The sequence below is a fragment of the Lissotriton vulgaris genome, chromosome 10, assembly GCF_964263255.1.
Source record: "Lissotriton vulgaris chromosome 10, aLisVul1.2, whole genome shotgun sequence".
NCBI classification, from domain to species: Eukaryota; Metazoa; Chordata; class Amphibia; order Caudata; family Salamandridae; genus Lissotriton; species Lissotriton vulgaris.
Window position 1 is genome coordinate 17,529,921 of NC_141698.1, and position 27,059 is coordinate 17,556,979.

At 44.9% G+C, this 27,059-nt stretch overlaps 1 protein-coding gene across 2 annotated transcripts; it reads right to left on the reverse strand.

The window, feature by feature from the left end:
* Positions 1–4,374: 4,374 nt before the first annotated feature.
* On the reverse strand, positions 4,375–26,962 carry NAA10 (N-alpha-acetyltransferase 10, NatA catalytic subunit). Of its 2 annotated transcripts, none has more exons than XM_086940244.1 (8): positions 26,792–26,962; positions 17,399–17,497; positions 17,246–17,304; positions 16,567–16,612; positions 13,605–13,720; positions 10,403–10,447; positions 8,877–8,961; positions 4,375–4,941 (listed from the first exon to the last, which is right to left on the reverse strand). In XM_086940244.1, exons 1-8 carry the CDS (start codon positions 26,810–26,812, stop codon positions 4,684–4,686), a joined length of 729 nt encoding a protein of 242 aa, XP_086796370.1. In that variant the 5' UTR covers positions 26,813–26,962; the 3' UTR covers positions 4,375–4,683. The 2 variants fall into 2 exon arrangements, with proteins under 2 accessions (XP_086796370.1, XP_086796369.1); XM_086940243.1 differs by having other exon boundaries at positions 16,567–16,621; positions 26,792–26,934.
* Between the last annotated feature and the right edge of the window lie 97 nt (positions 26,963–27,059).

The window sequence follows — 27,059 nt, forward strand, 5'->3', positions numbered from 1 at the left end:
TTATCCCATTAGCAATCATCCTATTTGCCCCGCAACTCTTCATCTTTATCTCCCTAGCTACCTCCCCAATCACTGTCCCGTCCTCTCACAAGATTAAACGGCGCAGGCCGTAAAGGTGAAATCTACAGATGCCAACTTTATTAAATAGTACCAAAAAAAAAAAAGCCATGTGATACCGCCAATGTACAGTTTCCAAAAGAGCCATTTTTGTGTAAGATTAGGAGGCACCTGTTACTCTGAGCACAGCGCCTCACGCTTGAGGACTCTGGCTTCCGGTTTCAACACACTTGTAAGACAAAGGCAAGCACATGCGCACACACGTTTACTCCACACACAAACAACTGCGCACAATCCGCAAATGAGCGCAGCCAGTACAGTCATGACAGGGGCCACTTGATAGACATGACAGGGGGGGGGGGGGCACTCGGCAGTCATGACAGGGGACACTTGGCAGACACGACAGGGGACACTTGGCAGACACGACAGGGGACACTTGGCAGACACGACAGGGGACACTTGGCAGACACCACAGGGGACACTCGGCAGACACCACAGGGGACACTCGGCAGACACCACAGGGGACACTCGGCAGACACCACAGGGGACACTCGGCAGACACCACAGGGGACACTCGGCAGACACCACAGGGGACACTCGGCAGACACCACAGGGGACACTCGGCAGACACCACAGGGGACACTCGGCAGACACGACAGGGGACACTCGGCAGACACGACAGGGGACACTCGGCAGACACGACAGGGGACACTCGGCAGACACGACAGGGGACACTTGGCAGACACGACAGGGGACACTTGGCAGACACGACAGGGGACACTCGGCAGACACGACAGGGGACACTCGGCAGACACAACAGGGGACACTTGGCAGACACAACAGGGGACACTTGGCAGACACAACAGGGGCCACTTGGCAGACACGACAGGGGCCACTCGACACACACGACAGGGGCCACTCGGTAGTCATGAGTCACAACTCCTCTAGGCTAACATTAGAAACCCCCTCTCTCTCGCTTGGTATTGGCAAACATGGAAAGGGAATAGAAAATGTTTTTTAAAAATGACGGTGGTGCGGTCCATTTAAGAAAATATAGCCCCCCCCCCGAGCCGGAGCCCGAAGCCTCGACCACTCGTGTAATGATAGATAGAAGGGCTGGGGTGTAGAAGACTAGAAAAATACAACGGACCTGGAGGCTTGGGTCTGCAGGACGACAAGTGAGTTATGGCGCGGCCCCTCCCGAAAGGGACTGATAAGGAGTGAGGGCTCAGCCTGGAACCCTCCCGGGTGACTACTGGTGAGTGAGGGCTCGGCCCCTTCCGAGGAGACTGATGGCGCGGGAACACTCACCCTCCGACACTCCCGCGGTGAAGACTGCTGGCGAGTGAGGGCTCAGCCTGGGACCCTCCTAAGGTGACTGCTGATGAGTGAGGGCTGAGCCTGGACTGAGTGAGGGATAAACTGCTGCAGAGTGAGCACTTTGCGTACTGCAGCTCTTGGACTCTGCTCTTAGTCCCTCTTTGTCTCCGCCCCACAGACTCAGAGTGAAACTGAAAGTGGAACCGTCTAAGACTAGCTCTTTCCGGGCACCAGAGAAGGTGAGAGACCGTCAGGCACTTTAAAGGCGCTGTGTGACTGCCGGCAGATTGCCAGGCACTTGGAAGGTTGTGTGACTTCCGGCAGAGCGGAGACTGCCAGCGCAGGTATGAGTCTGCACAAAGCTGCCAGAAACCTGAGAGTGCCTGGATACGGTCAGCGGAGGCAAGGCACAGCAGAGACTGCCAAGAAACACCTGACACGGTCAGCAGGTATCGAGGTGAGAGTGCGAGGGGAGGGAGGCGGAGCCTGACACATGGGACCACCCTCGAGGAAGCAATGGTCTTGCGATCCTTAGAAATGTCTGCTACAAAACAGTGCAGCTCCTTTACCCATTGGATAAGGAGAACGTGACGTCAGCAATGTTTGAAAATTTGCCGCAATGATACTAAAATAAAAGAAATAGATGTTTTTTCTATTTATTTCATTTTGGTAGAATCGTGGCACCCGCGCTTTACTTGAAACATTTTAAAAGTAAAGCGTGGGTGCCGTGATTATACGAACATGAAAGAAATTTCTCTTTTAGCCCCGTCCCTTTCAGACTGGGTGCCCCGACTTCCTGCTGTGGTAAAAGGTTCCTTATCTTCTTTATGGGGCCATCTGAACCCATAAAGAAGATAAGAAACCTTTTACGCCAGCAGTTAGTCAAGAAACCTAGTCTGAAAAGGACGGGGCTTAAAGAGAAAGAAGAACGTCACTAGGACCTCTTCTCCAATGGCTGGCCACCGTTTAGCATGAACAGTGACGCCAGCCAATGGAAAAGAGGGGCGGGGCTTAACCTCACTAGTGAAACTCACTCTACATCATTAAATCTCACCAGCTCGACTGCGCACGTGCGCAGTCTTTCGCAGGCCGAGACCTAAAAACGTAACTTACTTTTAATCTATTACTAAAGTGTAATGTGATAGTGCACGGTCATTTACAGACAGCGTGTTTCATTGAACTGGCACACACTTTTCCAGACATGCGGTTTTACATATAAAACTATATAATGTACAAGCAATGTTTGGAATTCGGGTTTCAGCAAACTTTATTTGCTTATAAAGTAAAGTTTGATTTATTTCATTTATCCCATTAAAATCGGTTTCCATCACATTTCAGAATTGCCAAAACAATGAGTTTTCCTAACAGCTGTTTTAATTATTTGTACAGTTTATTTACAAGCTATTTAAATATCTGTTGGAATAAAACAGACATCCTTAAGGCTTTCATTTCACACTCCTCAGACAGTTCACTTTATAAAATCCTCCAACTTTCCGTATCTTTTTCTGACTGCAAACACCAAATTTTCGGGATACAAAAAGCAGCACACGCAAGCGGACATTAGACCTTTGTCTTTGAATCCATGGCAAATGTGACAAGATGAAAACAACATTTTAATTCATCTTTTACTCTTCATTCACTTCCGAAATGAACAGATGCCTGTCCTTTGTCAGACTGATCTCTCTCACCAGAAAGGGCCAGATGGCCTTAAAAATATCTCGTCCTGATAAAATCTGACTCACCAGAGCAAGTGGGCGAGTATATTTTTCGAGGCTTCTACGAGACTCCACTCTACAACTTCTGCGCAACTCAACAACACTGTTCTCTACTCCATTAAGTCTATGACACCCTACTCCAAGCATCTAAATCTTAACCATGCTGAACAGTAGCCGGGCTGGTGAACCACATGGCTATTACAACACTGGCAAAGCCACTAACTCTTGCATAGGCAAGAGCTATTGGCTTTGCCAATGCTTCTTTTATTGTTAGTCCCTATATACTATAGCTATGTCCAGCCCTGTGTTGAAGTGGTCAGGGACTGGCAGTTGTCTTCTATCTCATAGCACAAGGACTCCCTCCTCTTCTGTAGCCTTCATTGGGCAAGTAGCCAATGCCTTTACAAAAGGTGATGGTGAGGATTTCTCCATCTATGGAGTTTGAAGAGAACTTGTAAAAAAATGACTGATGGTGAAAGAGAAATGAGGAGACAACACCTAATCAGTCTTCGGAAGCGAGTGAGGCTTAGTTGCCATTGCGGGAATGTTCAGTGGATGTTCACGAGAGTTTAAATCCATGCTAGATTTCCCAATCGGTCACACACAAATGCATTTACTTTTCGTCATTTTATTGTGAAAGAACAGCATTACTCACCCCTCCCAGACCTATATTGAACACCACACTCCTAGGCCATATGACTGTGCGTGTTTGGACTTACCTTAGGATTTTGATTGCAGATATTTAGGCCCATTCAACAGAGGGCCTCTTTTTTGTGTCAGACCTTTCTCCTTGGCAAGATAAGCCAGACCCCGCCCCACTTTTAAAGAGCTCTGAAGCCAATACCGTTCTGCATCCTCCTCAGTCAAGCCTGTAGCAACACAGATTTGATTATAGGTGCTTTTCACATCCCCCGCCAGCCTTGTTGAATAGATTAACTTGCTCTACAAACACACTTTTCAGCAGTGCAGCATCAAAACTGTAGAGCTCTGCCCAGGAGTGATGCTGTGAGCTCGCACTAGATGTCTGGTCAAGATGAAGTCCTGTGACAAGCATACAGTGGTGATGGTCAATGAGACACGGTTTTATGAGTCTAACACTTACGCCAATTCTGTGAATCTTGCAATATTCCATCTGGAACCGAATCAAGGGCTTTACTTTAACTCAAGGTGGAGGACATTGAATCGTTTAGATCAGCAAAGACATGGCATTCAAGAACAGCAAATAAAACAACCCAACCTACCCCTGTCCACGTGATGAGGTGAGAAATGGGCCCACTGACCATTTTCAAATACACACTGGTTTTATTGTTATTTCTCCAGCATAAACCTGTATGAAAACTGCACAACTTAAAAGTAGAGTTCTTTGCGGGGTTGGATGTGGAGCAGCCGCTGTCTCAATGAGCACCATTTACATCTCGACAATAAAAAGGTTGTGTTCCTTCTCCCTGAATTGCCCCACAGCAAACTCCCTCCACCAGGCATCAAAATGCAAAGCATGTCTTTAGTTTCCTTTTGTACGCCATGGACTCCCAGCGGACCCCGATGGACAGGGTTCTGTGCCATGAGAGAGTATGTATTCCTATATGTCCCTTTAAGAGGCAGAGTCTGATGCCTCCGAGCTGTCCTTGACATCGGTGCTCTCTGTGGCCTCGCTGACTTCACTCACATCCTTGCTGTCCCCGCTGTCTTCAGTCCCTTCCACCTTCGCCGCGTTTCCACCTCCGCTGGTGCATTTCTCATCCCGGCAGCACTCGCCTACATGGTTCGACTTGTGATCTGCTTTGCTGTCGATGAAGCCCAGTGCGCTCTGCTTGCCTTTCTCCTTCACCTCCGTGTGCTTCTTGTGTTGCTGTGATAGAAGACAGTATTTACAAGTCTGAAACTGTGCGCCCATGGTCACAAGAACATTAAAGTGTCTATGCGAGGTTGTAGTGCATTGTCAATATACACAGGCCAAAGAAAGCCGCCAGCCGCTTAATCATCATCCAGCACTCTCACAGTGGAACTTTGTGCATGTGCAACCGAGTTACGGAACAAAACAGACCCTGGAATTCCCTATGTATGATATATATACATACCTATACACATACATACAGTGTGGCCTGCTGCTCAATAACTGGCAAATGCCGAGATTGAAGTATCTGCCTGCAACTTCAGTTTTCCAGCATTGGTATCTTTCATAGATTAACTTGCTTGCATCATTCCCAGCTGTCAGGACTGGAAACCCCAAATAGAATTGTACACACAACTGTATCAAAACGCAAACATATAATACCCTAGTGCTCGCAGCCCATCGACCCCAATGTCTGGGTCTGCAATGGAGCTCATTAGGTGAAAGCTTCTTTCTTCTGAAGGCACCATACCCAGGAAATTCAGACAAAATGTGTGAAGGAATTAAATTATGGCTTGATTAATGGGTGGAGGGAAGTTTACTAGTGAACTAAAAAAAAGCCATTCTAAGTAACTACAGTTACAGGCAAGGAACTTATTTCCTAGGTTTTTCATGCATTCGTATGTTTGAATGAAGGCTAGCAGGCAGTACAATAAAAAGGAGGAGGAGAGTGAAATAGGCTTCTTGGAGTTTCATTTGGATTCAGTACCCTGTTTTGACAGTCAGTATAAGCAGTGTGTTTTGTAAAAGATGTAGGTTGTCCACGACTTTGCAGCTTTGGAAATATCCAAGAGGAAACAGAGGGGTGTGTGCTGTAGAGCCTGCTATTCCTCCAATGGAAGGCGCAGAGAGTTTCGCGCGAGCAGCTCTTCACCATGCTACGACAATGAAATACAGGCCACAAACAGCAAACGGTCCCCTGACTGGACATCATCCGTCCTTTACTGGGGTGGATGAAGAAGGAGAGTTGATCGGATCTGAAATGCCTTGTCTGCTCCAGGCAGATTTTGATGGCTTTCTTTAGATCTAGTGAGCAGCATGCACTTTGACAGAGTTTGATGGGTTTACAAAAAAAAAAAAAGGAAATCCAAATGCAGAATCTTTTGGAGAGCACTTGGGGTATAAACGTGGTCCGCCTTTCCAAAATTACAATGTTTGCAGGTTTTAAGAAGTGTCTCCAAGAGAACGTTTGATTTTCACCAACACGTCTGGCTGATGCAACGGCCAGCAGTAGTGCCTTTTTCCAAATGACACATTTTATTACTGCTACTCATGTGTTTAGCACAAAGAAACCAGTTCTGTCCTCCAAGGAAGAAGATTCTGCCACTAGGTGGACAAGCCCTTGCACAAAGTCGTGTATTATATACTAAGCCAATGCACATGTGTCACTAGGTTCTAACATGCATTTTTACATAGCAGCGCTTATCGCCCAACAAGAAGCTCGCTTGAGACCAGAGAGAGGTACCAGCAGCAGGTATGGGAGTAATGCACCAGCTCACATTGGGTATTCCGATCCGTACTTAGTGACGGAAAGTTACACTGCTCTACTGAACCGACCATCGGCTCCTGTCCAGTTTACATAAATGGAACTTGTTGCTGTCCATGTGTGGACATCAGTCATTCAAACGCTTCCTTGTGTACATGCACACCCTCAGCAAGGCTCTGTGTAACCTAAGCAGGGTTACATTACCTACAGCGTACACTCAATGTTCAGTTCTAATCACATGAACAACCTCGTAGGAAGCAGAGAGGCCCCAAGGATGAAAAACCTACTTTGCTGAGCTCCGGTCAGGTCTGTGGGCAAGTGGAGATCGCAGTCTGCTTCACACACTGAATCTTCCAGCACACAGAAATACCGAGGCAGCCATAGCAAGGACTCGCGATTAGTACACAGCCTCAGACGTTCAACTGAAGATGGATCTTCTAGTGTGCTGAGAACCTGTCAATCCAAGTAGCACTAGTAGTAAGTGTCCTCTAAGCAACCAGCAGAGGCACCCCAGGGAGCCCCACCTGAAATTAAGTAGCTTCTAAACAATGCTTACTGAGTGTGTGGGGGGGGGAATGTTGATCTAAACAATCCCTTAAAATAACATCGGTCTTTCTTGCGACGAGCAACCTTGAGCCAAAACACTTTCCAGATGTGTCATTACCAGAAGCAGAGGTACTGGCTCTTGGAAGGAACATCCAGTAAAGATGTTGGGAAGGTGGAGACAGATAGGGCCAATGCTTGTACTTGTTGCCGTCAACTTGTAACTCAAATCATCCTCTATTGACGCCACTGGAGAGGGCTTTCGGCTTCATGTGAACAGTAATGTGCGAGGGAATTAATCTGGGTATCTGTATTTCCTAAACCAGATCTTTAATGGACCCTCTTGCCAAAGGCGGTACAAGAACTGGACAGCTTTCAACATCTTGCAAGCTTTTTGCCCGGTCATCGTAAAGGAAGCATTCATTTTTTTTCTCATCAAACCAAGATAACATTTTGCTTGGAATATTTTGGGCGTGGAGTAAGATTTTGTAATTTCATCTGGTGGAGAATGAACGGGAGTCGAAAGGGGGGTGGTCTTCTATAAACAAAACACAGTCGTGCTGCTCTGGTCGTTGCTTTAATAGCAGTCACTGTTCAGAGATTGACCACTACTACTCCCAGTCTACACATCAATGTTGGTAAATTGCTTTACCGAGCTCGTCCTCATCCTAGGCAGAGATAGCAGCAAAGTCGCAACTCTCCCAAAGGGTCCCAGAGGTTGTGATGCAGGCACTACATGACTAGGAAGCCTCTTCCATGGGCGTACTGAAGAGGCGCTTGTGAATGAGACCATCATCAATGAGGTAGGAGGAGAGAAAGGCCTTCCCACCGACAAGGAAGTAGAGCTATGGATTGGGGCGATTTTTATGTTTTTTTTTTTTACTTTATTGAAGATAGAGGTTTCCAGAAGTGGAGAAAACAATTTACACTCAGGAATTCTTTAACTTTCTTTATTTTATCCTCAGAGGTGCAAACGTGGTAGATTCCACTCCTGAGGAAGGGAGAACTCTGGTTAAAAACGAATCTCTACACTTGAGGATTACAGCTGGGAATAATCAGCAGATATTAAAATCCTATCTCAAACAGCTGCGGTGCGAGTGATAAATGCACTGGGTCTTCAGCATAAATATATTTTTTTTAAATCCTTTTTTTTATTTTCTTAGCATCAGCACAATTGAGACGACTTTCAGCATAAATATTTTTGATGCCAAGATAGTGCACAGCCTAAAAGTGATTTTGTGGACTTATATGGAGACGCAAATCCATCCCATTTATTAGGAAATCTAAAGCTTTTCACTGGAATAGCCACAGGGAAGCATCCCTTCAATGAAGGGGAAGGAAAATTCAGAAAAGGTATCATCTCTGAGCGAATTCGATAAAAAGCTGCAGCGGACAGATACTTCATATTATGGCAATACCACAATGTGCTTCGGAATATCGTGTGTATGGTGGTCTCCAGGGAGAGTGGAGTTGTAAACCTATCCACTTGATCGGCTGCAGTGCAGACCCAGGAAATAGGATACGTATATTACAAGCTCCAAGTTATTTGTCTTTGTATAAAACGCTATCGTAACATTCCCAGTCACAGGGCGTGGAATAGTTTGTGCAAGGCCATGACACATGTAATGTTAGAGATTCCCTTCTCCTTTGCTTTGGTGCAGGACTTCGACCCCAAACTTCCCCCTGTGATGCTGGAAACCCCTGCATGCTGTTAGGCTACAGTGCAGCACCAACTCTTTCAGTTACCAGTGTGCTGCTGTGGTACATGGGTTTCATGCTCTGCAGCCAGGAGCTTCTCTCCACTGCTAGCGCTCAGGGTAGTGTTAACCACTCTAATCAGAAGGATGATTGCATCTCATCTTACCTCATCAGCCATCAGTGTCAGATCCCGCTTCATGGCGTAGGCATCCTCCCCATCCGCGTAATACTTGGGCTCCACCTCACTGATCCTGCAAAAGGAAGGAACCACACAATGGTTTCAATTTCCAGTTTTTATTTGTTGGGAATTCTGGTGGTGTGTTAAGTGTTTTCCCAGGTTTTAAAATTTGTAAAAGCAGTGGTTACCCTGGTTTGCCCTTTTTTGCAGCCAAAAAAAAGAAAAAGCTACTCGGAGGCTTTTCCAGTGCTTATAGAAATCTGATTGTATTGCTGTCGGCTCTGTGCGCGTGTCTTTCGGTCAGTGGTGGGTGTTTGTGTACTAGTCTCCGTTATTATTTGAAAATGTTTGAGACCTTTTTTAGTTGAAAAAGACAGTAGTCCTGGAAGAAGCCCAAGCCTCTCAACATATTACCCTCACTCAATAAAACTTGCATCATACTCACTCACACCTCCTCTCGCCTGCGAGCGCGTGCACACACACACAAATTCAATGCATGGAGGTTTTTACTCAAAGCATGCAGGTTTATTTTCTTCTGTCATGTTCGTCCTGGACGGATCCAGCTCGGTTGGACCCTTGCAGGATGCCCCAAGTTTACAACGTATCTAAATGTGCTCATTGTGGCTATGAATTGGTTTTGCATGTTTAAACATTAGAGCAGGCAGACAAGAAGGCCAATGGTCCATTTCTCACGTTGTGCACCATCACTGACAATGACAGATGTCCAATTGAGGCATAACATTCCGTTATTGAGATGTGTAGATTTTTCTGGCACAGAGCAAATACTGTAGCCTTTGCTTTGCACCGAAATAATTGGTATTTGGGGGATAAGCTATCAAATGTTGGGATACGCGAAGTGCAGTCACACATAGCTACGTTACTGTCATTTGTCAATCATCAAGGCTAACCCAGCAGTCTGTCTCTTTAAACTGTCCATTACAATGCGCACAGCTAGGTCAATAAGCAAGCTGTTAGGTTTTAGAGTAAGAGCCTTAACTCCAAAAACATAAGCTAAATAGAAAGGATAAAAAAAAGACATTGCGACATGAACAGCAGCAGGCACCCATTTGAAATGCAACAAGGAGCATGCGTCTGGTATTAAAATGAGGGATGCGCGTACCCTGCATTGGGGCCTCCGTGTGTCAAAGCAGGATAAATACAGGACCCTGCATTGAAGCCTTCGTGTGTCAAAGCAGGATAAATACAGGGCCCTGCATTGGAACCTTTGTGCGTCAAAGCAGGATAAGTTCAGCTAAACTGTTTTCTAGCTTTAACGTTTTTACATTGATAGAATTTTCTGAGTAATCAAGTTTCGGAATCCCTCGCGATGTGACAATACCAAGGATGGTGGACCCTTAGGAAAAAAAGTACATTCTGGAAGAATGTCGGTCTTAATGTGGCTCTCTCATAGGCTGGTCCGCAAAGAAGTGATCAAAAAATGAAAAAATAACGACAGTATTAGCGAAAATAGGTTAAGTCAAGCAGTGAAAGAGGAGACACTATAACATACTTACTGGAAATTTAGAGTGTTCGAGTACAGGTGCAACGCAGCTCGGTTACTAAAACAAACACAGAAAACACAATTATTTGAATTTTGTACATGTGATGCACCTGTAAGAGCCTTTATTATATTTCATAAGACAGATAAAAATGAATTGCTTGAATCCTCTCAATCCATGGCCTTTGGTAGGATCATTATTTGGTCTCTCTGCAGGATAGCCTACATCTGCTCAATCACGGAGTTCACATAACAGCTTTAAAATCGCCAGGATGCTTACTTCCATATCCAAATTCACTGAAATCATCGCACGTTTCTAAGATTTAGAGTAGCCGGCACTCACTATCAATTCAAAATGTTCCCTTTCGGATTAAAATCTTACGGTCCACAAACAAAAATCGTCTTGCAAGACTTCAACAACTTAAACGTTCTTGTGAGCAGTTAGACATAATTCAATCCAAGGCATTCGTCTCAAAGGAAAGACAAATACGGATTCAACTGTTACTATGGAAATTGCTTAGAAGAAAGTGTATCAGTTCACCTATACAAATCACTCCTCAGAACACTATCCTATAGCATGCTACTGATGCCAAATTTCTGCCTGCAAATGCGACCTATGCAGGAGGAACTAGACACACAAGTTGCAGGTTCAAGGGTCCTTCGACGGTGTAATTCAGATCACTTAGACCATGATAACATCTTTGCAATGGTGGATACAGAATGCAAACCTGTCCAAAGGATAACAGGATCATCAGTACTAAGTCATACGGACAAAACCACCAGCATGCATTATATAAAGAAGCAAGGGGGTATGAGGTCAGAAGCTTTATCGCAACAAGCACAGGAATTTGGAAGCGGACTCTACAACATCAACTAACACTCAAAGCGGAACACATTCCAGGAACAACCAGTGTCCTAGCAGACACATTGAGCAGAACAAATACCAGCTGTCACGAATGGGAACTGAACCAACAGATTCTGGACAGCATTTTCGATTGTTGGGGAAAACCAAACCTAGATATGTTAGTGACAAGGGAAATATCGAAAATGCAGGTTGTACGCAAGCTGGCACCCATAGCAGGGGTCGGGGAGGGGGATGCGTTTTCAATCAGATGATAGGGGGCCTTTGAGTACACTTTCCCCCAATCCCATTGATCCCAAAAGTTACCGAGAAAATGGTAGAGGGGTCTTTGTTGAATAGTTCTATTTGCCACCAGAGGCCCAGGTAGTCTGGTTCAATGAGCTCCTGCTACTCTGAGAACAGACCCACATCCAGTTGGAGAAAATACAAACGCTACTTCATCTGAACCAGACATCCTTCACTTGTCGGCCTGGCCCCTGAATACATTGAGTGTAAGACTGAGTATTCCAAAAGATTGCAGAGAAATCTTTGTGAGGGCCTGAGCCGACGCTACCAACAAAACAGACAAACTCAAATTAAAAGGCTTCCGTTTTTAGTGGCAGGAGGTAAACATTCATCCCATTTCAGCACCACCAGAGCAAAGCAACATCTCCCGTATCAGCTTCTGTTAGCAAAAGTACACTTGGGTCATACTTCAATAAAAGTACATCTGGCAGCGATTTTAGGATTGAGAAGATCGGATAAATCCCCTATATTTTAGTCTAGCAGAGTGATCAAGCAGACTCTCAAAAGCCTTTTCAGAGGGTTTCCTCCTGTAAAGACACCTCCTCCATCATGGAACCTTAACATAGTACTTGGGCAACTGACAAAAGCCCCATTTGAACCCATTCACAAAGCAGATCTAAAACTCTTAACATGGAAAATGGCACTCTCACCAACACGCACATCAGCAAGGAGAGTTTATGATATTCAAGCGTTCACAAATTAAGAACTGTTCACGCAGTTCAGACATAATAGTGTTGTTTTAAGAACCAATCCGAAGTTCATACCAAAGGCTGCTTCGGATTTTCATTTAAATGAGCCGACCATCTTAAGGATATGCTTTCAAAATCTCCAGTGCCTCTGAAAGATCTTTGCAACCTTTCTTCTGTTCCGCACCGTCTGAGAATTTTCTTTCAAAGAGCCTCATTATTCATGCACACCACTAACTGCTGGGATAAATTTCCAAAGAGCATTCATACCAAGAATAGACACCAGCCTTCATTCAGTAAAGCACTCAAAACACAGCCAGTCCTCTTGGCACCATCCTAATAATTTGTCACCATGAGACTAGTTATGAAAAGACAACACTGTCACAACCATCAACCAGGAGGTTTAAGTCTACAGCAATACCAGAAACAACTACTACGAGGCCAAATTATTAAAACACTGATCACAACATACCTGACCAAAGCCCCACAGCAGAAGGAGTTCACCGAGCTACCAAACGTATCCCATACTCAGGCACACAGCAGAACACAACAAACTGGAATTGATTTCCTTAAGAGAAAGGGAGAGTGGATTCCAATGTGTAAGGGCATATCAGAAATTGTCCGTGATCCTGGCGAGTAGCAGTACAAGAGAGAACTTACGACCATCCACATAATGAAATAGGTTTGTAAAAAAAAAAAACGTGTCTAGTGAAAACAGTGACGCTGTGCAACAGAATGCCTTTAGGAGGGCCAACAGCAGCTCAGAGTTGTTAGGCTCAAGCTGAATGTGTTTTTAGGTAAGCGTAGCATTTAATGGGTACTATGCTCTGCAAGAAACACCAGGAATGTTTGATAAGGGCCATCATGATCACAATAATGGAAAAGAAGATAATCATGGTCTTCCTTCTACGGAATAAGACCACCAAAGATTGCTTTGTCTTAATCCTATATTAGATGCATAGGTAAAAGGCATACATGTGGTCAATAAAAGCAAGTTGGCGTATCCTGCTTCTCCTTTCTAGTACATCGGCTGTGCATTCACTATTCCTGCCAGTCCAGCATCAATTCTGTAGTCTATGGCAGGACACCTTCTCGGAGCTAGAGTTCAGTCCTAACATTCACTCAGTAACTGATCTCGCTAAGAGTTTTCCCCTTTAGGGGAAAAAGTGGAGTTCAATGAGTACATATAATTTATGGTCCCCAAATAAAATGCTCACAGCTGTGGCCAGATCATAGATTCAGCATATGACCAAACACTGTAAGGCTTCTACTTAGGAATGGATTAAGGAAGCAGACAGGAAGGTAGCTGAGGCAAAAGGAATTCAGTGCCAATAGCAATGCTGGAAACATTCTGTGTCCCGGTACAGAAAGCCTGTTCCACTTACCTTTTCCGGACGTGCAAAGACACATATTTGGCATTGAAGTTCTCAATCATGGCTCGGGATGCCTGGTCCATCAGCTTTTGCGCCAGTCCCAAGCGCCGGTGCGACCGCTTCACTGCCTGAGGATGGAGAGGAGAGATGAACAGCCACAGCTTCCACTAATCACACCAGCCATTCTTGAGAGGAATGGCTCCTCTCTGGCTGGGGCTTGCAGCCAGGACACATCAGTACACAGACAATTCACAGAAAGGAGGGCAACAACTGCTGCTTAACAACAAAAATGCTTAAATGAGGCATGAGGATCAAAGATTGAAAGTCAGAAAGAAAATGTCTGCTACTGCTGTTTCCTGCCATGCGCTGGATGCTGCGGCAGAAATGTAGTGCATTATTTCCATGCAGCAGCAACGCTGTATCTACCCATCACCACCCACCGTCAGCGCCCATTGCAAACAGACCCACATTCACTTCCAGAAGGCAAACTAGACTTAACCAACTGCAGTAGCTGCATCGCATCCTTAGCTCCGTGGGGGGGGGGGCATCTAGGCTACACCCTACAGTGGTCTTTAGAAGTCAGGAGTAGAACTCAAGCACAACTGAACTCTTGCTGGTGGGCAGGGGTAAAAGACCCAGCCTATCAGGCACCCTTAATAAGCAAAAAGTATAAAGTCTGTCAGATAGTGGACCCAGACCGGTCTCCTATACACCTCCTTTGAGCACCAGCCAGGCTTAACCAAAGAAAGCAATGCACAGATTCATTCCGGGAAGTTACTGGGGACACCAGGAAGGGCGAAGGAACCTAAAGTATTAATAAACTGAACTGGCTCGATGAACTCACTAGACTGCAAAGGGTGCAGATGGTGCTCATCAAGAGAACCGCATGGAAGGCCCTGCAGGGATAGGTTCTTTGTGGTGTTTGTCTTTACTGATATTCAGGGACACTCAGAGAAAATCTTTCCCTTACACAAAACAGCCTATTTGATGTCAATCTTTCGAAAACCGGATTTAAAAACAAAAAATTACAAACTGCATTGTTTAGTTTTACAACCGTAACTAGCCCGATTTTAAAACAATGAATTGAAATAGCTAGTACCCCTAAACTAAGCGAGCGAGGTTTCCACTAAAAGCAGCAACGAAAAAATAGATAGTTGTGTGTGGAATGCTTGAATTATCAGTCAACACCACAATCCAGACCATTTGTTTTAAACTCATTGTGCCCTGTTAGACACGTCATCTATGGTCATGCTTCAATCGGAACAGCAAGCCTGAAGCGCCAGTGCGCTGGGCACCCCGAAGCGCCAGAGCGCCGCACACCCTGAAGATTCCTCTGTACTGAAACGCAGGTAACCCTAGATGGGAATAATGTTTTCTTCAAAACTTGAGCTAGTTTTTGTGCTTTGAAATTCGTACTTGACCATATGTTCAAGAATTCAACCAAGATAGCCATGCTTGCCACTTCTTGCACGGGCACCCCCTGCCTCAAAGGGCTCAGAAGGGCAGGGAGGGAACTTGTTTCCAATTGAATCAGTGGCATTTCTCCTGCAACTACCATCTGGAAAGCCAATTTCTTGAACACAATAATAGGAAGCATTTCATTAGTTCACTTGTGAGAGAGAGGGTGCATCTCTTGTTTAGTGACTGCAGCATAACGCGCCCTTCAATTATTTTAAGCCTGCAGAGTAAACTTACAGGTTTATTTAGTGATAGAGCATGAGTCGATTGGGTATTGATCCTCAATGTTTTGGGCTGACCTGGGAAACTTCATAACTGGATTCACACGAACACAATGAAAAGTGGATCTTGCCATGATTGACGTTCCTTTTCCAATTTCCAGTATAGCCTCTGCTTTCTCCCTCGTGCTCGCCCCCCCCTCGCCATATGTGCTCCTTTATTTATTAGCGTTCTTTCCCCCCTTGCCCCCCCTCCTGCGACCCTTGCCATTATGATACCATGTGTTTGTGTGTTGTTCTTTTCGACAAAATCATAAAATTAAACCTTTCCTATCCTATTTGATATGGTGCTATGTTCCATCCGACAATGTAGTCTCGAGAGATTGCTTTAACAACGTACTGTCTTCAAATTTACTTTTCAACCATCCGTTTATGTCATAGCGGCCGGCCCTGCGGGGTTGTAGGCAGACGCTGTGTACTGTGCACTCATAAATAAAGGTTTTTTTAAAAAAAAAAAAAGAAAAAAAAAAAGAAAAGTGGATCTTGGCGTGTCTGTGGTGGATGCAGTGTTCTCACCCAGCCCGGCCTCGGTCAGGAAAGTGAATGTTCCTTCTGACACTACTGGCCACGCAGAAGCCACACCACATGCACTCTCTTGGTGCATTAATCCTCAGAAATGTTTAAATAAAAAACGTCAAAAGGAGGTCAACACGTGGGGGAAAATGGCGGTTGCATTTTATTTGCCCATACAGGACAACTAACTTTCCATTTCAAAATATGAAATATATATTTTTTTTAAATATGTAAACAGTAACTATTTGCCACAAAGCAAATAGCCTTTTGAGAACAATCGTACAGGGACATTGTAGAAGGGGAAAAAGGCAGAAAGGGGCTGACCATTGCCAAAAGTATTGCATCTAAAACAACCTGGAGACATTCGTCTGGACCTTCGAAGACGCAAGGCTCTCGCCCATTCTGTCTGCGCTCCCCTATAGCCTACACAGGTGTGTTGCCCGCAGGTGCACTGGTTGCATGTGGGAAAACCAGACTGGAGGCAACATCAAGAATATGCCTTTGCCACAAAGACAGATCAGGGTCTCACCTAAGAAGTTCTAGCATCTCCTGGAATCTTAAGGACGACCGCTGTGTTCTTCTGTCAGATAGATTTGTGAAAACGTGATTGATAAGCTGCATTAAGAGCAGGGCAGGCACTATCTTACTGAATTTATTGAGCACTTCCCGAATAAGGGAAGATTTGGATGAAAGCATTTACCCAAGAAGAACAGAAAAGTACTTACCAATGAGGTGATGTGTCCATGGGGAACGTCGTCCGGATCCTCTTCCCTAAGAGCACAAAGACCGCAAGAAAGAAAAAAATAATTCTTTCCCTTCAGCAAGAACAACTTGCAAGCCGCTGTCTCTACTGAACAAAACAGTTACTATTTGCATGAAAAATGTAAGATTTACATCCACGTTAAGGTCAACGGCATTACCTGGCCTGTTTTTGTAACTCTTAATCAGTTTTTGTTAAAAAAGTAATTTTAAGATCACTGCAATCAAGTGAAAAATGCCCTGTACACAGATTCCAAGACAACTGCTGTTCCACAAACGCTCGTACGAAACAAGCTATTTTGTTTACAGTTTGTGCAAAAATCTTTTTTATCCTTTATAATTAAGGTGATTCCATGTCACAAGGAGGTGGTGCTCCTGTCCTGGTTTTTGTGTTTTACAACCTAATGCATTTTGGGGCTTGTGATGTTGGTTAACTTCAACTCAACTAACACAACTGAAAACAATGATTTGTAAAAGAACACCCGGGACTGGGGTATTGCGTCCTGGGGGGATATGGAGTTGGGAGTTTAAAGAAGTTACAACTCTTTGGGGCGTTGCATCTAATGCGGTTTCGTAACAGAATGGCAATGCAGGGTACAAACACAAGGAAACAGGAACCTTCACATCTTTTATCTCATGTCTTACATTTTCGCCAGGACGTAGCCAACGATCTTTCCATTCTCATCTTCAGCGATGTAAGAAAGCTGAAAGGGAAGAGAAAGCATCTATAAGACGTGATGCTCCTAAGGCAGGAAACTCAGCAGTGCCCCCCGTGAACAAAGAGCAGCCCCCACAAACCTGTGGCCAGGACAACCCATGGTAGAAGTAGTACTTCATCTGGTAGTTTTCAGGAAGACAGAGCAGGTTGCAGTGCTGCATGTTCATAAGGTCTTCCGGCTGCATTGAGGAGAGAGGAACAAAAAAGGGAAACGTTTGCATTTGTTAATTGCATTTGTTAATTGCACAAAGGAGCAAACCTCTGCACAACCCCCCTCCACCCACCCACAAAATAGCAGAAACAGGTTCCAATAATCTGGTCAGAACATACTGTTTCCCAGCTACACTCCTGTCAATAAAAGGGGGGGGGAGCTGTAAACACTCGCTCAGGTTAATTCCCCAAGCCTGGGTCACTCCTGCTACAAGATGGACGCAAGTCCCCCTTTTCAGACAGATGCCGGGCATTATGAGAGGAGTCTGGGCAGCTGAAGCAGAGGGACTCTGCAGCAGCCTCTTACTACTGGAAAAAGCCAGAGTCCAGGGTGCATCCTTTCTGACATCTCGGGTCTTCACTTGTTTGGCCTAACTGCTGCTGAAGAGGAAACACCAGCCATAAGGGAAAAAAATTGAATTCTATCAGGAGAGGCCCAGCAGTTTCATGAACAACTTAAATGCTTTGGGTGCGTCTATGCACAACATAACACACAGAAGTGTGGTTATTCAATCCAGAAATCTGCACTCTGAGACGAGAACATGATTAAAACAAAGTACTGGTGACCTGAAATGGGCCGTCAGTACAAAAATCAATGTGCGTCTGTTCCATACATTGCTTGGTTTCACGCCGATTAATGTGTTGGTATTAAGCACCATATAAAGAAATGTTTTGAGAAAATGAAGTGTTGCAACTTGGACCACGTGAGCAGCCATCTGTCGAATTATTAGGATACTTGAAATATAACGAGCTGCAAATCAACTTTTTACCTCAGGGGGGAAAGGGTTGGATTATCCTGATCATACCGTGCATTCTTTAACAGTGATGTTACTGTAACTAGATATTGCTCTAGGATAGAAGTCAGCACAATTACGCTTTGAGCCCTTTAAAAAAAATAAGCCAAATATATTTATTATATATTTATATTTAGGAGTTTTATATAGCGCTAGCAAAACCAGAAGGTATAGTAATGGTGAAATCAGTCAAAGAATGTCATACATATTGAGATATAACACACAAACAATATAATACATATTGAGTCAAGGCGAATTAAAAGTCTGAGAGTATAGTATCACATTATTGGGATGAAAACGCATTATATAAGAGAGGAACACAGATTGATTTGAGAGAGGACCTTTTTCAGGAGAGGAGGCCCATGTACCGTTTGGGTGGTGAAGAAGTCTTAATGCTCAGGTGGCTGAGAGCTGCAGTGTGAATGAGTTTGTATTTGGGGAGCGGCTATCCATTTGGAAGGGATTGGTTGAGGAAGAGGTGTAAGGGTTGTCTTTTGAAGTTTACAAAGGAGGGGGTGGTCCTGATATGGACTGGGATGGAGTTCCAGATTTTGGGCGCATTTCCCAAGAAGGATCCAGATGCGTTTTTTTGTTTGCGAGTTCTCGGGGGGATGAGGATTAGTGTTGCTACTTCTGAGGCTTCTTGTCTGGCCTGCTTTTTTGAGTTTCGCGGCGAGGTAGGCGGGTTTTCCGCTGTGTAGAGCTTTGTGCGTGAGACAAGAAGTTCTGAAGTTCGCACGCATTTCAATTGGGAGCCATTTTAGTTCTCTAAAATGCTATTTAAATAAAAAAAATTCAAGTCAAGTTAAAAGGTCTTGCGCCATGCGATGTAACACACAGATACTGGCCAAGCCTGAATGAGAATAATGGTATTCAAAAACTGGCCCGCATTACAAAAGTTGCCCTTTCTGTCTTTTGCTAAAACAACCTTGTAGTTCCAAGCTTAAATGTTTTATCGGTCTAGTTTATGTAGGTGTTAATAGAAAGTAAAGTATCTGTGATGATAAAAATCACTAGAGATGGCAAGAGCAGTCTGAATTGGAGATTTCTCTATTTGCTTGGATGGGCATTTCCAAAGCTTTCCTTCTATCCTGATGGGCTCTGAATGCCCAGGTATCCTTCTCTGGAGCTCCCGCAGTACTAGATTTCCACACAAACAAGAGGTAACTCCAAAGGGTCTGGTGTTCTTGGAAGACAGACTCTTGTGGTGCTGCTCAGTAGGGACCCATGCTTCAAGCATCATACAACAGCTGCGGTACGCTACCCTGTCTGGGCTGGGAAGGTAAAGTGGTGCCTCAACACGGACCTTAAGCCCAGGGCACTGTGAAGCACAACACGTTGCAGCGCATATCGAAAAGGCTGGATTAGGATTATCAAAACCTGGTGGTACAAGTTCCTCCTTAACCTGTTGTAACTGACATGCTGTTTCCATGCCGGAGAGCTGCGAGTGTGAGGGACCTCAACCCGCATCACCTTGCTTTTCAATGAAGCAGGATTCAATGCGCAAACAATTGTCTATCTCCAAAGACCAAAGTTAGGTGAAACACACTGGTTCAGAATTCCTATAACAAACTTGGATATGAAGATATATGTGCTTACCACATACAAGCCAACATTTTAGGAGAGGTAAGTGAGAGATCTTAAAAAAAATAGGGAGAATGTATTTTCCCCATTGACTTCTGTCAACGCCGAGGCAATTTTAGGCGTGAGGCAATTAAGTCATTTTCGGCTTTAATAATCCAGTCTCCCGTCTGTATTGGGTCTATTGACATGTATGTTAGTTACCATGATCATAACTGTTCCCATGAGTTACAGTCACGATATGACTGCATAGCAGTGTATTTCTTTTTGTAGCCGTTCCCTGCCCTTCCTCTTTTTCTTTGTTTTCTCACTCTGGTCTCGTCTCTTTTTACTTGACGTCTATCACTTTACATAATTACTAGCTCAATGACTAATTAAAATGTTGTCCTTAAATCTGTATAATACTAAGTCACTATTCATGATTCAATGCTTTAACTGCCCGTGCATGTATGTATGCATCAACTGTCACGGCCTAATGGTAAATACTGGTAGTACTTCACTTTATTGACACTTTTCAGTTTTAGATCTTATTTAAAGCTTACACATTGATTGGAATATGAACATTAATGACGTGCCCACTTTCATTTTCACCATGGTGTTTTGCTTCCTGCTCCCACTGTGCGGTCTCTCTCTTTACCCTTTCCCCACCACCCTTCCAGAGATCGCTCCTTGTGATTTGCCCAAAATCAGAGGATGTTGAGTGAAAAAAGAGCCTCGAACTCCAGAGAAAGCAGCTCTGACCCGAAATCCTTCACAGCATGTTAAATGCCGTTTCATTGCAGTTTTTTAAATGTTGCCAGATGGAGTCATCTATAAGCCCAAATGCTGTTCAAGTTATATTGCATGCAGTCTCTCCCCAGCCCTCAACTTTTTTTATTTTCACCACATCGTCTTGTCTCCTGCGCATGGCAGCCTGCTCACCCGGTGCCATATATCCCTTCACCCTACCCCACCCCACCAAAGAGATCGCTGCTTGTATTTTGAGTGATTTGCCCAAATCACAGGACACCACTTTCATTTTCACCATTGCTTCTTGCAGCCTACTTGCCCTGTGGTGCTGTTTTTAAATATATTGTAACCTAGATTTAACACTTATGCTCCTAACAGTTTCTCAGTTGCTGTGGTTTTCAGTGTTTGGAAGACACCCTCTGGAATGTGTGACTGAAAATCATGATGATTGTAGTAAGTTTTGTATTGAAGGTGCGTAAGGTTTGTAAATGAGATTTAAACATGGTGTGACAGAAGTGGGCATGAAGGAATATTGCAATCAACAGAAGAGGGTCCCTGAGAACAAAGCAGGTTCTGGGGGAAAATTCAGGGGAAAGTACAACATAAAGCAACATAGGTGGAGTATATTGATTATTATATGTATAAGTGTGTTTTTTAGAATTTGTGTCGAAATCTATCTATGTATTATATACAAAAAAGGAAAAAAAGTATATTTTTGATAATAAATAATTATAAATAAAAACATCTGTGGGCGATATATTTATCAGGATACACTACCTGTTTATATGAATTTTTAGTGGGGGACTCCACCCAGGTTGCATTAGGTGATCGTGAAGGAATCTTGGTTATCAACGAGTCAGCACACTGAAAGCTCTGGGCCGCACAATATGCTGCATTACTAAATCCTTATAAGTTCCCAAACATGAGACCTATTTCATTGCAAACGCTTGATTTGAGTGGAGTTGTCATTCTTCCTTTCAGGTCTCTACTTCTTAGGCAAGATCTGTTACTCACACTGCCTTTCCCATTACAGTTGGTAATATGAATTAACTTTACCTCACATTTTCTGTGCACTCCTTGCACGCCTCCAGATTAGGGAATTCAGTGTTTATGAATATTAGGTATAGACAAGACAAAGCAGGGGAAATGGCTGGAGTTAGACATCTACTGGACTAAGTTATGTATATGCTGTGAACATTTTTCCTTGGATGTGAGGCTGCTGTCAAATGGCCTGAAGAGCTCCTTACAATAAGGACTATTAAATGCATTCCCACCTGCAGAAGGGCTGACGTAGAAGACCATTGGGAACATTTTCTGAAAAGCAGGAAACCATTGCTCTGGTGAGAAGTCGCTTCCGGAGAAATACCCATCAACAATGCAATTAACATTTAAATGACATGACCCTGTGAGTGAACCTTTAAACTCAAAGAATATAGAATTGCTCGTCATTTACGCAAAGATGCCTTTCTCCACCTACATCACCATTAGAAGGGCACAGAAGTCAACATTCCTTAAGAACCCTCCCATTGCTTCCTCTGGTTGTAGCTTGTGCAGGTAGAAAGATGGCTGGGATTGCCTGTAAACCCTTCACTGGTTGGAGGATTCTGATCTATGGTGTTCCCCGATCTCCAAGGAGAATTTATTCAGTTTGAATGAAGCATTCTCCCTACTTCATCCCACTCTTCAGGGCATCCCCAAAATAGGGTGGGCAAAGACATGGTTTTTGCCTGTTTAGGCCTTGGGACAGAAGCACTGCTCCACTGAAACTCACAAGTGGAGCTAAAATCATGTTCAGCACCTAGTACAGTCAAAGCCCCACAAATACACCCAGATGTTGATGACAAACCCTCACAAAGAATTCACAAAACACATAGACCAAACCTCATACACATTCCACAAATGCACACCCTCAAACTATAGGACACACATCTAAACTAATACTAATTAACGCTCACGTTGCAGTACTCCAGCATCAGACGTCACTGACTTCATCACCTATTACAAGCTTGATGCCCTCTTCATCATAGAAAGATGATTTACCACCACAGCACATCCTTATTCTCATAGGGTACTGCAACCTTTGTGCACATAAAGGAGAAGGCCTTGCGGTTATCCATAAGTCCACTTGGTTATGCACCCTAAGCAAGTAACACTCAACTCCGTGGAGCTGCTGACATGCCATTTCCCCATTCTTAGCAATTCTCCATCTTCCATATTATTTATAGACTTTCCAGGCAGAACTAGGATTCATGCGTGATTAATCAGATATCACCACCTCATCACCCAAGCGTTCACCAGGTCTTGTGTAACTTTAACCTTCCAGATTACACAGGCATTAAAAAAAAGACACCTCTTAAACCTCATGGACACACTCAATGTGGTAGAACATGTCACACAACCAACACACTCTTAAGACAACATACTCAACATCACAAACAATTCAATCCAAACCACCCGTGCCCCAGGACTCAAACGACTGGTTGGCCATCCGTATCTCCCCGCAAGGCATCCCATCAACAAACTAGGTTAAATACCAAAAAAATTCCAATCCATCAACGACTTGTCCATAGACAACCTAACGACTGAACTATTCTTGGACCCTGTGACACTAACAATCTTCTAAACAACAACACTTTTTAGAAAAACTACCTGAACATTGACCCCCCAATTAAAATACACAAGTGCAAGCCAAAGCCTCAAGCATCGAGATACTATAAATATAGATGAATATTACATACAAGCGAAAAGGAGAGACAAGAGAAAAACAAGCATAATTATAAATATGTATTCAATGTATATCAAACCACATTATTGTTGAGAATTGCATGCTCTACCATACTTAAATATATGTCATAGTTGTGGGCATAGGGGTATTCTCCTCATAAGGTAAGCACTCAATACTGCCACTACTAGTCAACGTAACCCCAGAATTATTACCCCTGTTCCTTAAAACCGTACTCCATAGAAAGGTGCAATGCCGTCAACATCTTCAGTGGGAATTACAGAAAATCCAAAACCACCAAGCCTGCTTTATCTCTTATGTACATGCAGAATCCCACAGTGGTCATTCTTCATAACACCCATGCAGATCTCACAGACATACTCGGCTTCCTCAAAGTCACTTCTTAGGACGCCGATGTCGTACCCTCGTCCCATAATTCAACTCTCTCAAAGCCACTTTTTAGTGAGATGCTGTTTTACACCTAACATGTCATTCCTCAGATCAAAACCCTCCCTAGGGAATCTCTCAGCACTACTCACCATTGTCAATGCCCCCTCACTCACTACATGCACTCTATAATAAAGAAAGCAATCCTTTTTCTGCTACCTTTTCCCAGCACTGGCAAATCCAACAGAAAAGGGTTTAAAGCAATAAACAGCATTTGTTCATACAACTTAAGTTATGTTGATTTGTATTGCGCACTAGTCACTGGAGAGGGTATCCAGGCGCTAGGCATGGTGTGTGATCCCCAAGGAGCTTAATAAATATTCTAGTCGCCAGCTTCTTACCGAACTCAAAAAGTGAGAAGGAAGCTCGGATGGGTTGAACTGGTTGTGCATGTCTTCGGTGCGATGTAGGAGAATGAGTGACCCCCAGTTTTGCTTTTGCAGATGCGGGAGAGAGGGAGGCAAGAGCATAGCTGTGTGGTGGGTTGGTGAAAGTTTATGCAACTGTTCAGGGATTCCGGTCCCTTGTTGTGTAGGGCTTTGTATGCATGAAAGAAGAATGTGAATTATCTGTACTTGTGAATGGGGAGCTTCCAGGGGTATGGTGCGAGGTGGGTGCAGCGTGGGAGGTGGAGTATAAATTTTGCAGAAGTGTTCTGGATGGTCTGTGTAGGAGTAGTTTGGAGATTCCAGTCTAGCGAGCGTTGCCATAATACAGCCTGCTGGTGATGTGTGGTTAACTGTCTGTTTAGTGTTCTGAGGCAATCATTTGAAAATCTTTTGCAGCATGCGTAGATGTGGAATCAGGAGGTGCACACTGCGTTGACTTGAGCCTGTTGTCTATGGGTGTTGGTCTTAGCTGCGACAGCCACCAGGTGGAGTCCCACAGGGAGGTCTTGTTGCCGAAGACCAGTCCTGCTGTCTTTTCGGAGTGGAGCTTCAGTTGGTTCGCACCCAGTCTGCTACCATGGTAATACAGTTGGACAACTTGGTCCTGGTGGTGGTTGTCTTGTCCGTTAGGAGGCGAATGCGTTGGGTGTCAACGTCATAGATGACAGCGATGTCTTGTTATCGGATGATGTTGGCGAGCGGTGTCATGTATGTTTAAAAGGGTGGGGTTGTGGGATGATCCATGTTGACTGTCGCATATCAGTTACATGTATAAACAGTATGTAAATATCAGTATTTGCAAGTGTTGCCCTATTAATATCAATGTAGAATATCACCATACACAAAATTCATCGAGGACAACATGAATAAAAACTTACATACTAATGTGTTTGATGTGCAGGCTTTCCAAACTGCAGGAAAGGATCTGAAGGCTAGAAATTAGAGTTCTAAATGTAAATTGATTCTTGTATAGTGCACTACTCACCGCAAGGGTCTCAAATCGCTTGTACGAATACCGCTGTGGAACCCATCCTGGCTTTCCCTGCAAGGCGTCCACTCCCGGGCACCCCCAAGGTGGAGGCCAGGCATCCTTAGCGTTGTGGGGGCCGTTGTGGAGATTAAGCAAGCTATTGCCCAGTTTCAAAATAAAATAAATAAATAAATAATCCACAGAGTGGGACTCCATGATTGGAATAGGCACCGAGGCGAGAATTATCAGGTCCGTGGAATTTTTTAGCTCAAGACCCGCCGAGGCGGGGAATTGAACCCTGGTCCCGGGCTAGACCTCTGCATCAGGGTCTGCCGCTCGAATCATTGAGCCACACTTCTCCACAGTTCTAAAGACAGGCATCTCAACGGACGGACAGGCCTAGCACCCATGTGAATGCTTGGATATCGAGGGAAAAGGTCAATCATGCACAGAATAATTTTAGGGGGCGATAAAGCCGAACGTTGTTTTACAATTATGTAGGGGAAGCCTAAGGCGTTCTTGGCGCTCATGACACTGGAGAGGCAGATACACACCAGCCACTTCCGATAATGCTTTGGAGAGGGATCAGGCTGACCACCTTTTAGAGGACTTTCGGTGACAGATTCTCACAACCACCACAAGAACGTTCTGGGTCTCTTAAAATTAACATCCCTCAAACTCCGGGTTAGAGGCAGCCAAACATCACACTGCAGTAGGGAATTATTAATGGCCTCCCCCTCACAGAAAGATCTGTATACCACCACAAGACAAAATGCACTGTGAGCATTAAAGACCAACTAGCAGGAAAACAGAAGCCCACGAAGACCCGCCACTGATATAATGCCTTGCAGGTAAGCCATGCCACCACCTGCCAGGCTGATACCGGTGACAGACACCCTCCCAGAATGCGCCGTGGGCCACCATGTCCCAGAATGCTCAGAGGGACTCAAAGGCCTCCACCTGCCAGGCTGATAACTATCCCCTTAACCAGAGTAGGTTGTCTGTCCTTTTCTCTGTAGGAACAGATACCACCTAGTGAGTACCACGTTAGACCTTGGGAGCATTGGTACTGGATCTTTTTCCTTCCTAAGAGCTCCCTGTCAACCCCCCCCCCCCCCTGTATATTGTGATACTTGTGACAGACACTCCCAGAATGCACCGGTACGTTGTGCCACCATGTCCTAGAATGCTTGGAGGGGCACAGAGGCCTCCCCTTCCAGGCTGATACCTGTGACAGACACCCTCCCAGAATGCACCGGGGGCCCACCATGCCCCAGAAAGCTTGGAGGAGCACAGATGCCTCCCCTTGTCAGACTGCTTCTGGTGACAGACACCCTCCCAGAATGCACCGGGAGGTAGTGGGCCACCATGTCCCAGAATGCTTGGAGTACAGGGGCCTCCACCTTCCAAGCTTCTGCTAAAAGATGCAATTCAGCAATAATGTTTTTGGCCTAGACAGTCCACCCAGGCCCATAATGCTCCAGGAAGAAGAGCCATCTAGCTCACAAAGTGCTTCACGTCATCCCCGGCGCTGCCTGACGTCACTGTGCGCGTGCAGGCGCGAGGCTCGCCCCCTCTGGGGGTTGAGGCTGCACTGCACCGCCCCGCCCTCCCCCGGTCTTTCCTCTCACCCTCGCGTTCCGTATGTTCATGGCGGCGGCTGACGAGGGGCCCTTCCTTCCGGCGCCGGTCGGGATCTGCTGGAGTCCACACCGGGAACCGTCCGACAAGCCGCACACTTGCTTTCAGAGGCAGCAGGAAACCGGAAGTACCGGCAGAGTGATTGAAAAGAAGGCTGCCCAGTCAGAAGAGAGGGGGCGGGTCCCTGGAGGCACTCTCGCCAGGTCTAATGCAGCCCAGAAAAGGGGCGGTGCTACACGGACGTGGTGGCCATATTGA

Coding starts and splice junctions, on each gene's coding strand:
- NAA10 (XM_086940243.1), bottom strand. CDS start 26,812: ATGAACATACGGAACGCGAGG. Junction 10,448..13,604: donor TCTTTGCACGTCCGGAAAAG/GTAAGTGGAACA, acceptor TGTTTGTTTTAG/TAACCGAGCTGCGTTGCACC. Junction 4,942..8,876: donor TGACACTGATGGCTGATGAG/GTAAGATGAGAT, acceptor CTTCTATCACAG/CAACACAAGAAGCACACGGA.